This window comes from Impatiens glandulifera, chromosome 2, assembly GCF_907164915.1.
Source record: "Impatiens glandulifera chromosome 2, dImpGla2.1, whole genome shotgun sequence".
Classification (NCBI taxonomy): Eukaryota; Viridiplantae; Streptophyta; class Magnoliopsida; order Ericales; family Balsaminaceae; genus Impatiens; species Impatiens glandulifera.
In genome coordinates this window covers 63,585,999-63,601,032 of record NC_061863.1, presented here as the reverse complement: position 1 = coordinate 63,601,032, position 15,034 = coordinate 63,585,999, and the positions used below count along the sequence as shown (strand labels likewise).

The 15,034-nt window shown below is 29.1% G+C and overlaps 1 protein-coding gene across 1 annotated transcript in view; it reads right to left on the bottom strand.

Annotated features, from left to right (window-relative positions):
* Window positions 1-15,034, bottom strand: part of LOC124925186 (MADS-box protein AGL42-like) — a 30,630-nt gene that overhangs the window by 14,050 nt on the left and 1,546 nt on the right. Inside the window, exons 2-4 of the mRNA XM_047465156.1 lie at window positions 13,639-13,732; window positions 13,495-13,556; window positions 13,328-13,427 (exon numbers count right to left, since the gene is read on the bottom strand). Of these exons, the coding sequence (XP_047321112.1) occupies window positions 13,328-13,427; window positions 13,495-13,556; window positions 13,639-13,732 (256 nt within the window). The remainder of the gene's footprint in view (window positions 1-13,327; window positions 13,428-13,494; window positions 13,557-13,638; window positions 13,733-15,034) is intronic.

Here is a 15,034-nt window from a genome sequence, read left to right as displayed (position 1 = left end):
ATTATGTCAAAACAAACGTTCTTAAAAATAAAAACAAAAATTACACATAAAAAGTTAAACATATAAATAAATTAAACACAAACAAATTATATAAAAAAAAAGTTAAATATAAGAAATTAACATAGTTAATAGTTTGAGTAACAATTTAATATTAAAAAAATATGTTAGTGAATAAAGTAAATTGTAAACGCAAATATGCGCTTTATTCAGAGAAAGTTTTATGAAAAACTTATTTTAGGTATAAATTTGGGGTTGGTTGAAATAAAAAATTCAATATAAATATGAGTTTCGGTGTGAATTTGAGAACCGATTAGAGGATTGACATTTTTATAGATTTTTTATTATTAATACACGTGGTTATAAAATTAATTGGATTAAAATAAATAGGTCACTGGTTATAAAATCAATCATTTATAGTCTCGTTGGTGCTGGGTAAAACATATCTCAACAAGATTTTATCCTTTATACTTTGGGAAGACTCCGTCCTGAAAAAAAATCTCTCACTGCAGCGGTAACCACTTGTACAGACCCCATCGCCATCAAAGATCTATAAGGAATGCTTCTTACACATAAGATTCGCCTTGAATCACTCCGTTCTAACTCTCCAACCGTTAATCTTGTATTTGGATCGAGAGGGATTTCGAAACCATCCCACTTCCAACGATCGCGATGTTCGATCTCCTCTCCGAGTGATTATAGTGCAAAAAATGAAATTGTCAATAGATTGAGCTCACATAGTTCTAATAGATATCAAATAAATGAGCCTTCAAGTTCATCAAAATTTTCACACTCCGATCGAGCTTCTACTATCGGGTTAAGGTGTTCTTCTACTACTGGGCCTTCTATTGGGTCGCGGGCCTTATGGGCACAATAGAAATAAAATACAATGTCAATTGTGTGATTGTTTTGGTCACGCGGGTAATGTTTGTTGATCGGGTTTGTTTTGTAAGATTTGCAACTCTACAGGTCATTTGATTGAAACTTGCTGACGTCGTCAAAACTAAAATTCAACGACATACTCCATTATGATGGCTACACCTTCTTTTGTTTATGACTCAGCCCTGTATCCCAACTCTGGTGCTACAGACCATCTCACAACGAATCTTGACAACCTTGACATTTCAACTCTTTATAATGGTACATAAACTATAAAAATGGGCGACGATAACCCTCTTCCTATTTCTAATATTGGTCAATCATTCATTCCATGTTCCAATAAAAACCTTCATCTACGTAATATATTACACGTTCCATTAATCACAAAAAATCTTCTAAGTGTTTAAAATTTTATGTCGATAATAATATCATTTTTGAATTTTATTAAAATTATTGTTTTGTCAAGAAATAGGTCACGAAGAGGGAACTCCTTCACGGCACACTTAAAAGTGAGCTATATCGCCTAAACTCAACGTCAACCGTCCGCCCCCTCATCAAGCTCTTATTGGAACTCGTTCATCTAACAACTATTGGCATCATCGTCTTTGATACCCTTCATCATCAACATCAACCTTTATTATGTCTTCTTTTCATTTACCTATTATTGACAACAAGAAATTAAGTTTTTGTGAATCTTGTTAATATGGAAAAACACACAAAATTTATTTTTCTATTTCTCAATCTTGTTGTAAGTCTCCATTAGAATTAATACAATATGATGTTTGGGGTCCTGTTTCTCTTTTCTCTACTAACGATTTTCAATATTTTGTCCATTTTATCGATGACTACAACCACTTACTTGACTATATCTTATCTATAAAAAATCTAATTTCTTGCCAACTTTTATAAAATTTAAGACACTTGTTGAAAATCAATTCAAAACATCTATATATCAAAGCTCTACAATCTGATTGTGGAGAAGAATATAAGAGTCTGTAATCTTATCTTGAAACTCATGGCATCCAACACCGTTTATCATGCCCTCATATAAGTGAACAAAATGGTGTTGTTGAACGCAAGATTCACCACCTTACATAAATGAGTCTCACTCTTCTTGCTCATACTTCTATGCCCCTATCTTATTGGGATGATGCATTTTTGATAAGTAGGTATCTAATCAATCGTCTTCCTTTAAATGGTAAGCCTCGTCAATCTCCCTTTGAATTTTTTTAATCATTCTCTCTAATTCTCAAAAAATTTGGATGCTCTTGCTTTCCACTCACTCGATCATATAACTCTTACAAAATTGATCTCCGAACTCTAAAATATATTTTTCTTGGCTACAGTCCAAATCACAAAGGCTATTGTTTTCTACACCTTCCTTCCAGTTAATATATATCTATCGTCACGTCACTTTTGATGAACAAACATTTTTATTTTAAAGTACATTATCAGAATCTACCAATCTTTCTACATCATCAATCTCTCAAATACTGCATTTTCCTTTCCTACCACGTTCATCACCAACCAACTCGCCAACATCAAACTCCTATCGACCATTATCAACAACCAACTCATCTTCAATCAATCCTCCTACTCCATACGTGGACTTTCTGTTGGAATTAAGCTAATTCCATTAATAAATGGAAATAAGATTGTGAATAAATAAAATCAAATAAAATTCACACAAATTCAAACGTGAATTAACGGTGAATTTAATCCAAACTACAATTAAATATTAATTATTTAATTAATATTTAATGCCTAATTAGAAAATTAAAGTATAATGTTATGATAAACATTTAACTTTAATTGCCTATCAATTGGCTAACGTTTAGACTCTTCAATTTGCTAGGATTGAATGTCTAACATTGTATTTCAACAAATTAATGTATAGGCAACGATGTTAATTAGTTATGGACTAATTAACAAATGAATGAGCAATATTTATTGCTAATAAACGTTTGGATGGTTTTATTTGAAGGTTTAATTCTCAACAATATATACCCATTCATTATTCATTTCACATCATTCAATCATCTTATATTTTTCTCACTCTAGAATTCCAAAAGCCCTCTTCTTGTTTTGTGAATGTTCTTCGAGTTCTTTGCTCGATATTTCCGTTGAAACCCGGTGATAGTTCAGGTACGCTGATCAAGTTCGATGAGTAGTGATTTTAGTGCAGAATCACTACAGGATTCGTTGTACCCTGGGAGACAGCCATCCGCGATAAGCTCCAGCACAAACGGGAGACGATGGAACTGTTTTAAGGGAAATGTGCTAAGCACATGCCTCGAATCAACATTTTATCTGGTGATTTCGTTTTTTGTAACATTGTATTTATTTAATTTGTTTGTAACATCGTTTATATATATATTTCTGTAATTTTTCAAGACAAGATTTCTAACAATCTTAAAACAGTTTCTTTGTGCTAAGCTATTTAAGAGCTTGCACCATCGAATATATTTTTTGTCTTTGATGTTTCAGAAATACGAGTCGCGGTGTTGCGGAAGAGATGATGTTCATTTCGAAAAAAATGGAAAAGATTCATCTTAAGAAATCAACAAATAAAGATAAGTCTTTATTGCATATAAATATGTTTGATTATTAACATATATGTTTTTATGCTGTTAAAGCTTAGTTTTATAAGCTAATATATTTTGATATGAAAATTTTCTCAAGAAACATTAATTTGTATATTCATTATACAAATGTTATATAGAAAATAAATTAGAACACAATGATTTAATTTGTTCTAGTCTTATTTAAAGATTTGTTTGGTTATTAAAATTATTAATAATAATGAATGAAAATAAGAAAGTAACTAATATGTTAGCTTTCAATTTTTATAAAATTTATGGTGTTAAAATTAATTATAATTGAAACATATGGTTTCAGTTTTAAAATAATTAATTATAATATATACCTTCTTTTTAATTAAACAATATAATTAATAAGAATATGGTAGGATGATTTATTAAATAAAGAGTGATGATATCTTTATTTATACATTGTTTTATATATTACATTTTATTATGGTAATAAGTTATGGTTTTAAATGTGTATATATTCATTGTTTGACAGAGTTTAAGTCAAAAAGAAGAGAAAATTAAGTTTCTCTAAAAAGAAGACAAAAGGTCGTAAACAATAATATAACATTGAAAGGGTGCATTGGCGCAGTGGTTTAAAGTTTAGACGTAATGATGCGTGGAGGAAAAAAGGTCATGTGTTCGAATCCAGCTGATGAGATGATTTCTTTTGTAGAAATCAGATTTGTTAAAATGACATTGGTCATTGATGTTAAAAACCATTCCAATTTTTTGTGTAGAAATTATGAGTTGAATGGGGGTAGTCAATGCTTTCTTTATAGAAATCGGACTAGCTAAAATGACTTTAGTCGTCATTGATATTGAAACCATTCAAATTTCTTGTTTAGAAATTATGAGATGAATGGGATAGTCAATGATTTCTTTGTAGAAATCAGACTTGTTAAAGGTATTGATGTTGAAACCATTCCAATTTCTTGTAGAAATTATGAGATGAATGAATAGTCAATGATTTCTAATGATTTCTTGGTAGAAATCAGACTCCTTAAAATGACTCTATCCATTGATGTTGGAGATGAATGGTCTAGTTAATGATTTGTTTATAAAATTCAGACTGAGTCTTGATATGAAAATCATTATAATTTTCTTGTGTAAAAGTTATGAGATTAATGTGTTCATAATGATTTCTTATAAAAAAAAATATGATTTGTCTAAATGACATTAATTATGAATGTTGAAATCATTATAATTTCTTATGTAGAAATTATGAAATAAATTGAGTATAGAAATTTTAATTTCTTAAGATTAAATAAGTTGTTTGTGTTAGAACTTATTCTAATCATACATTGAAAGAGACAATTATGTAAGTCGAAATATTTTCGCAAAAATTATCTCGGTGAGAATGATCCACCTAGATTTGTTTTGAGCATTGTCGTTTCACGTGGATTATCGTTCATAACACGATAATGTAATTACTTCGATTAAGACATGAGGTACGTTTGTAGTTATGTTTTATTTGATTATATTGCTAAGTGATTATTTATATATATCATGCATATTAGCTAATAATAATATGATTCATGTTCATTCATAATAAGTATGATTATCTAAAAATTTATATACATATATAAATAAAGATTTATTTTTAATCTATTTTATTTTAATAGATAATTTTGAATTTTGTCACAACACTATGTATTTTTTGGTTGACAAATATTTGTTATAGAATGTTAAAGGTCATCTAATTAATTAAGAAACAAATAATTGATGACATGAATACTTATAATTAGTTAGTTTTATATTTGATTAAAGTTAAACGGTCAACATTCTATTAATTATTATGTATTTTATAAATGTATTTTTATATATATGAAAGTTTATATATATTTGTTTAAATAATATATGACATATTATTTATTTGATTATGTTTCTAAGTTATTGACTATATATATATATATTTGTTTTTGTCGTGGTGACTAAAATTAAAGAATCAATAATATATAATATCATATATATATATATATATATGGATATATTAAAATTGGTATAATATAATATATTTGATATACATTGTTTAATTGTATCATAAAGACTTACTTAATTTGATAATTTTGAAATCAAATAATTACAAGGAAAGTCTTGTTTAATTTGAGAATAATATGGCAAACGTGCCGATATTACGGGATGCAAACGTGCAACCAGAAATAAATGTTTAAGCGACTTCGGTCAAAGGTGCTTGAAACATTATGATTTCTTTTGTAGAAATCATGTGATATGGTGAATATTTATTTGATTAAATATTTTAATTTCTTTTATAGAAATTAAGTGTTGAAATAAATATTTTAATTTATTAAATATTTTTTATTTCTTATGTAGAGATTATGTGAAGAATGATTTATAAATGAATAAACATTCTAATCTCTTGTATAGAAATTATGATTTATTCAATTAAATATTTATAATATAGTTATCTTATTCAATGTATGATAAGTATAACAAAAGAAATTTGTAAAAAAAATTGTGTGACAATTTCTTGATTAGAAAATCATTGATTTAAATCATATAAGTGTGTGATTTAAAAAAATGGTACCAACACGAATATGGGGGCAAATATTTTTATTGATTATAACACAAAAATAATTGTGTATATTATGATAAATAAAAAGATAATTTATTGTTAGAGAAATATGTTCTCTATAAAAGATAAAGTTGCACAACTTTACAAAAAGAAAGAAAATAACAAGAAAATGTCTTGTTTATATTTGCTGAGTTGGTGTTCAAATCGATATTTTAGATTTGAGGATTTTGAAATCAAGAAACGTGTCATATTTTGACATTATTTTCATAAAACTTTGAAGAACCAATGTCTTCAAAATGATTTTATGAAATAAATGAAAAAGAAAGTTTATAAAGTCATGATATGACTTATAACAAATTTTATAATAATGATATGAAAATTTGATCATACTTTTATTAAAAAGTGATGTGATAATTATATATATCATGAAGACAATGAAAATTATTTCATTACGTGTCTTTTGTACGATATTTTTATCGTTGAAAATTACGATAAAAATGATTAAATCCATTAAAGATTTGAATTGCACTACACGAAATATCATATTGTTATCAAATGATATATTGATATTATTAAATGAAAGACTTTACGTCTTAAAGTGAATATGTTTATACTTAGAAGTGCAATCTACGTATGGAAATCTTCTAAGAAACTTATGATGGATAAATTAAACGTTATAATCTATATTTTTAACTTATGTCGAAAAATAAAATATTTTTATGTAAAATATATAATCGTTTACACGAAGGCAGAATAGTTCAAAGACATTTTGTCTACTAGTTAGCCAAGTAAACAATGTTTTCATAAAAAAAATTAAATGATAAGCATGTACGAATGACTATGCTTCTTATTAGAAGATGTTCCAAGGTTAACTAAGAATGTACCAACATAAATTTCTAATTATTGTGATAGTAATTAGAAATTGGACAAGCTTAGAGTTAGTGACAAGTCTAGACATACACGTCTTAGACATAATGTCATTAGACTATACTCTCTAATGGAGTTATCAAATTTGACTATGTAAGTCAAAGATAACATTGTGGATCCACTAATCAGATTATTGAATAGAGAGATAGTTTGGAGTCTTTTGAGACATTAGCCTACTATAAGTTGGTATGAAGGAAAACCCAACCTATGCAGACTGGAGATCCCAAGAACTAGGTTCAATGGGACAACCTAATTGTACTGACTTGGAAAGTTATTGTTGAGGATTAATCCTATAATGAAACAATATATATTTTGACGAGGATAAGCATATCGCTTTTAATGATTCTTTGTGAACAAAGAGATCACCTATGTGAGGGAGAAGTGGGGCCGCTTTAAAGAATTGCACGGCTCAATTCTAGACCCTCTCACAGAACCAGGCGCGTGTTCCATGGCCAAAACGGACACAACCATGAGAGCTTGACATGTATCAGGGAGAATTCTATGTGAAAGTGTGTAATCGTTTACACAAAAGGCAGAATAGTTCAAGGACATCGAGTCTACTAATCAGCTAGTAAAGTTATATGCTTTCACAAGGGAAGGTTCAAAGGTTACACCTACCTATCCTATGTAGAATTCAACTGTTGAACCTTTCACCGGGTTAATCTTTCAATTTCCATTAATGTGGGGGATTGTTGGAATTAAGCTAATTCCATTAATAAATGGAAATAAGATTGTGAATAAATAAAATCAAATAAAATTCACACAAATTCAAACGTGAATTAACGGTGAATTTAATCCAAACTACAATTAAATATTAATTATTTAATTAATATTTAATGCCTAATTAGAAAATTAAAGTATAATGTTATGATAAACATTTAACTTTAATTGCCTATCAATTGACTAACGTTTAGACTCTTCAATTTGCTAGGATTGAATGTCTAACATTGTATTTCAACAAATTAACGTATAGGCAACGATGTTAATTAGTTATGGACTAATTAACAAATGAATGAGCAATATTTATTGCTAATAAACGTTTGGATGGTTTTATTTGAAGGTTTAATTCTCAACAATATATACCCATTCATTATTCATTTCACATCATTCAATCATCTTATATTTTTCTCACTCTAGAATTCCAAAAGCCCTCTTCTTGTTTTGTGAATGTTCTTCGAGTTCTTTGCTCGATATTTCCGTTGAAACCCGGTGATAGTTCAGGTACGCTGATCAAGTTCGATGAGTAGTGATTTTAGTGCAGAATCACTACAGGATTCGTTGTACCCTGGGAGACAGCCATCCGCGATAAGCTCCAGCACAAACGGGAGACGATGGAACTGTTTTAAGGGAAATGTGCTAAGCACATGCCTCGAATCAACATTTTATCTGGTGATTTCGTTCTTTGTAACATTGTATTTATTTAATTTGTTTGTAACATCGTTTATATATATATATTTCTGTAATTTTTCAAGACAAGATTTCTAACACTTTCCACCATTATACTTTCGTCTCATCATATGATCACACGTACCAAAACTCGTACCCTTCACAACGCCAATATTTCCATCATCTCCACCTCTCCATCCACATGTTTCTCCATTACCAATAAAGATACTCAATGGCGTTCTGTAATGACAAATGAGTTTAATGCTCTTATTCAAAATAAGACGTGGTCTCTTATTCCTCGATCCTCGCAGAATATTGTGGGTTGCAGATGATTTTTCAAAATTAAACAAAGAGCTAATGGTTCCATTGAACGTCATAATGCTCGTTTAAATGTAAAAGGATTTCATCAACGAGAAAGAATTGACTATCTTGAAACATTCAGCCTAGTTGTGAAACATACTACCATCCGAACCATCCTCTCACTCGTCGTCCTCGTCAATGGCCTCTCCATCAAAATTTAAATTCAATGAATTCAAATTTGATCAAATAATTAAACACTTTCCCATATTCAACAAACATTTTTTTTTATCAAATAATTAAACACTTTCCCATATTCAACAAACATTTTTTTTAATGTTTGTTTGTAGGCTTTTACATCTGATTTGAATTTACGTGAAAGTTGATAGTTGTTCGAAAATAGATATTTTCCAATTAAATAATTAACTAATAAGACCGATTTTAAAATTAAAAACATTATACAATGCGTAGATAATATATAATTTTTCGTTGGACCCACATCTACTTGGTAGCAAATGGGCATAAAATAGTGTTACCCGGCCCAGAGTTTCTCAACATTTATATGGCTGGAGTTGGACTCATCAGAAGATAAGTCAATTAATGGCCTCTTTCATACATTTACTAAATTTATTAACCGAAATACATATTCAAATAGTTGACGTCGGTTTACTAAATTTTTGATTTGAATGATTAGAAAATTTATTTTTGTTAGTTTAATTAGTTTGATCCATTAACAAATTTATTAAAATAAATTAAATATATATCAATAACATCTATACATATTTTAATTTATATAAATAAATACAAATAATATAAATAAGATTTGATAACATAACTTAACTCATGAATCACTGGCATAATTTTCAAAATACAAATACATTATACTTTTTCAAACTGGAAATTAGGGCATTAGGTGGCTATTTATTGATTATATACTACATATTTATTCAATTTATTTTTTATTTATTTACGGTAGGGAGTTGGCATTTTGTATCCCCATATGTAGGGGTGTGATTGCATATAGGTTCAATTTAGGGTTTTCAGCTAAATATCCCCAACATTTTATTTGGAAATTTAAATATTTTATTTTAAAATAACTAACTACTTAGATTTGTAAATTACATTTTTTTTAATCATTTATAACTAACTAAGAACATGAAGAACTTACAATAGTCAAATATAAACACTCATACAACAGTGACAACATAAATTCTAGAAATTAATCGGCCAATCTTTGACCAAATATTTAGAGTCAAAGTCTTCGTCAATTTTGGCTTAACTTTTCTTTTTGCAAAAATAAAATAAAATTGAGCTTTAGACTTGTTTCAATGTGAGTGTTTGGGCTAGGATGGTTTGAACAATTATCAGCTTATTTGATGTTGGTTATTGAGGGTATTTAAAAAGATTGTTTGATGAAAACTATTTTTTTAGTTTTTATTTGGTTGATTATAAAGTTTTTTATATTTAAAATTTATAAAAAAGAAAGTAAGAATATTTTAATATTTTAGTCCCGAATTGAATGGTTTAATGATCGAAATGAAATACGACAAGATGGTTGAATTTTGAATGAAATACGACAAGATGGTTGAATTTTGAATAAAAAAAAACTTGATGTAATTTTTGGGGATGGTTATGAGAAAGTTATTCATCTCCAAGGAAATGGGTTTAATTAATTAATTAATTAATTAGTAGAAGGTTTGACCTCCGAATTTTTGTTATCTTATGCCAATAATCAGTTAACATTGACAAATTAAATCAATCATGAAAATTTGACAAATGAGTAAAAATCCAAAGGAGCCCTAATGCCCTATGACCTGATCTAGCTATAAAATATAATTGGACTGTAATGAACAGTCTTGTCTTTTTCCATTTTTTTTCAAAATTTCAAACATTAAAATATCTTCTTCATATTATATTTAGGAAGTAAAAGACAGAATGTATAGAGTACAGGCACATTGAGCTAAAGAAGTAGAAATTTCAATGTTTTTATTGTTCACAAATAATGAACTACTTATTTAAATTAACAAATTAATATACTTGTATATAATTTATTTAAAATAATTGAATGGTTTTGTAATGATTAAATTTAAAATAAAAGGTGGATTGTACGATTGACAGTATTGTTTAATGATTGGATTAATAATATATATATATAGATAGCCGTTTGGTATGTATGTATGCTGAATAAGGCCATGTTTAATAGGAAGGTCCCCTCCATTTTCCTCCCCTTATTTGCATGCTAAATAATATTTATTATTAATAATAAAAAAAATTGTATAGGAAGAAAGGACACAAACTATTTTGGAGCCAACTTCTATCACTTCATGGGCTCCTTCAAATAGGACATTAATTCGAGCTCCAAGTGGTTTAACATATTGAATTGAAGTGGATGTCTATTCTGATAATTAATTATTGGCTCTTTCCGTGGTAGAAAAGTGGGTGATAGGGTCAAAAGTGTTTTAAAATACTTTCATTAGGCTCTAATTAATCGTATCATTTATTTGCGTGAATATAATTAAGTGATTAAATATATTTGACGAAACCATAATTTCAAATATCTTGTCCAGAATATATACCCGTCCGTAAGTTAATTGTTACTTTTACCATCATAATTCTCAAGTTAATACATTCTTCGTAATAGTTTTATTTTTTTATTGAAATTGATATATACCGGACGGGATATTTAATATTCAACCGCACAACTCACCCACCCATTCTCTTTTTTCTTTGTTACTTTTATTATATTTTTGTATAGGAATGAATTTTTGAGTTTTTTTTTCTTTATTGTGTCTGTACATTAATATTGATGCTTACTTTTACCCCAGGCCATTTGTCCAGGATGAAGACAAATCTTAGTTCATCAAATTCATATATATTTTCTGATTTTCCAAACTAAATAATATTCATCACCAAAATTACACCAAGCATAGTCATCAATGTGGTAAATTAATACTTATTATTATACAAATTAAGCTAATTTAGGCCAATTCAGACTTATCAATGACTTGTCACAACTGTCACAACTAACTAGCCCTAATCATACAAGATCAAAAAGCTTATAAGGAAGAATGATCAATCTGTTGAACAATATATAATTTTCACCAAATATTCATAATCAATCAAACAACTCATATTAACCAATTCATTAACCAGCATATATATATATTTCCTCTCACTCCATTGTTTTTTGGGAAGATATATTGGGTTGGTTTAAATTGGAGTTTGGTGGATTTTGAATTGGGTTTAGGGTTTGAAAACTTTTTTTAACTTATTAATTTATTTTCCACAATAAAAACGTTTTTGCTCGAGTTAGACGAAGAAGATAGTCCACAAACAATTGGGTACTACGTACCTCTTCTGGTTTTTTCTCAAAATGGAAGTCCTCAACTCCATCTCTCCTCTCATATACACTCAAAGATGGAAATGGAAATTCACTTCTTTAGCTAGGGTTCTTCTTTATTTATAGGCTAGGGCAACCATATTTCTTCTCCCTATCCACCCTCTCCTATTTAAAATGAATAATAACTGCACATGTTCATGTATAAATTATTTGTTAGTAATTATATATTGATTAATATCATAATAAAGTTGATCAAGTCCAATTAAAATGTTCTATTAAAGTAGAAAAATTATGAACTTTTTAAAACATCTATAATATGAACATATATTTGCATAGTCTTGAATATATTAGAGATATATCCCAACCATAAATCTAGCTATATATATTCATCCCATAGAAAACCTAGCTCTATAGATCCCAACTCATATAGAAAACCTAGTTATTATGTTAATCTCATCATACAAATTGGTAGAGGTTTGTTCATTCTCAAGATTTCGATAAAGGGTTGGAAGATCTAAACCCCACCTCAGACATTCCAGCTAGATAGTTTAATCAAAGATCCAAAACTAAGAGATCCAAGATCAAACGAAGATTTGAAAACGCCTTCATGAACCGTTTTTCACAACATGTGACATGTTTTCGTAACTATAATTTATATTGAATTATGGACATAGAATATTAAGATAAGAGACATGAACAATAAATTTATAGATAAGGATTCTAACTTTAGTTGTTCAATAATTTCTGACCAATTATGTGAGGGATAAAATGTGTTAATCAGTCCAATTACTTATTATAATAAATGAAAAAGTCTGTCATAAAACAACTTATTTATGAAATTATGATAATCCATTATCTATAATAATATGATGATGATGATTTAGGGTGATGAGGCACGAGTGAGGAGGCAGAGTTCAGTCATGACCTCTGAAGTTTGGCCACTCATGTCATGATCACTTGCTGTTGTTTCCTTCTCTATTTTCTTCCATGGCTTCTTCCCACACTATTAAACATTAACACAGCCAACAAATTACAAAACTGCATTTCTCACTTGTAGTTAAATTAATTAATTAATCATTCTGCATTCATTACCTTTAGACATAATCTTGCATTTTCTTCCAACAATTCCCTCTCCTGCTTTAATTTGTAACAATTAATAAATTAATTAATTAATGAATGATGATGATATATATTTACAACAAAATTATCCAAAATATTCATGCATATGATATTTATTACCTTTTTCTTTAGCTGCTCTACCTGTTCTTTGAACAGTTGTTCCTGCATTATTATATATAAAGTCATTATCATCAGTTTTCATGATTTAATTAATGAATTAAATTAGCTAGGTTGTAATATATATATATATATATATACCTTTCTTGTACGAATGTTCTGTAAGCTTCGGTTCACTTGGGTATCCATTTCTTTCAATTCGTCAAGCGAACATGAATCAATACTTTGTCCCAGAAATTTCCTAAAATGTTTTGAAAATTTTAGTTTATGTTTTATATATGTTCACGAGGGCGCTTCTAATTAATTACCGTTGAGAGGATTCCAGAAACTGGATCATTCCAGCCATTCGTGCTGATTCAGATTTCAGAAGCTGCATGCAATAATCATCAAAACAATCAAAATTTGGAAGGAATGTTTTGAGAAATGATAAAAATTGCGCCGCTAATTCAAACCTGAATATGGTGGTGATCCATGTTGGGTCTGTTGGTTTCATCATGCTTCTGATCCTTCCTGTATTCCTTGTATTTCTTTATCGTCTTCTCTATACTGCAACAATTAATATTTATATATATATATAACCATCTTCAAAACATGAGTTTCATCAACAAGCTGCTTAAATAAAGCAACAATATCGTCACATCTAGTATTGTGGGTTGTAAATTAATTTATTTATCAACATAAGAGGGTGTGGTGGTAAAAATATTACATCAGTGGCCGACATTTCCTATGCATGAGTTTAGCAAAACAACTCACATTCAAGACATTTCCAACTTAAACCCGATATCTAATCATCTCGTATACACGAGGCATAGTAGCAAAACAACTTAAATGTCATGGTTTGATTCTCAATAAATATTGTAACATAAAGTTGTGTTAACATTCTGAATTAAAAATATCTCTTTTATTGCTAAGATTATCTTTCCCATTTTGTTAGCATTATAATTCACATCTATTGAATTTATTATTCTTCGTCTTGGTCACTCCTCTTAAAACCTTAGTGAGAATTAATTATTCCATACCCATACAATATCAATACACTCCTTTTTTGTGGACTCTAAAGCTAGTAGAGAGTCGTCATACACGTTCGCTTGCTCAACAGCAGATGATTCCAAAGTTAGGGCATCCCAAACCTTAACCTGACTCGAGGGGAGTATCTCCACACCTATCTCTCTAATTCCACCAACGAAGTAAACCTGACTCGAGGGGAGTATCTCCACACCTATCTCTCTAATTCCACCAACGAAGTAAATTTCGTCGGAATGACAACTCATCTAGAAAATTTCATTTCAACATTTTAATCGATAACACCTCATTCACAACTCGACCAAGAACTTCCAAGATTCCCAAATTAACCACAACATAAGCTTCAAGAATAGTCCATTTCAAATTTCTAGCTCCTATCTTAGCTTGGGGTTGTGGGAAAATTACTTTATTTGTTGACTCAATGTTTGTGACCGGTTCGAAATACTAAGTGTCTCGTTCATATGTGGTGTTATTTGTGATATAGAGTATCTTACAAATATATTATTATATATGATAACACGGGGATTAGGTGGAATTTTAAGGGGTTCTACCCTTGAATGAATCTCAATCCCATAAAATCTTTGCGAGCTCTCACCGGTTGAATAACCCGAAAAGGATTAAGGACCAATTCGCTCTAAACATTAGGACTATGGATAAACCATGTAGTGAGGTTACTAGTGGTTTCCACCGGAACACATAGAGAGAGGGGAAAAACAAGCTCTTCAATTTCTACCAACAAAAGCAAGATGCTCTTACTTAGCTTATTGATATTGACTTTTTTTTTATTTACTAGCGAAAGAAGGAAGTTCTTTACACATATCTATA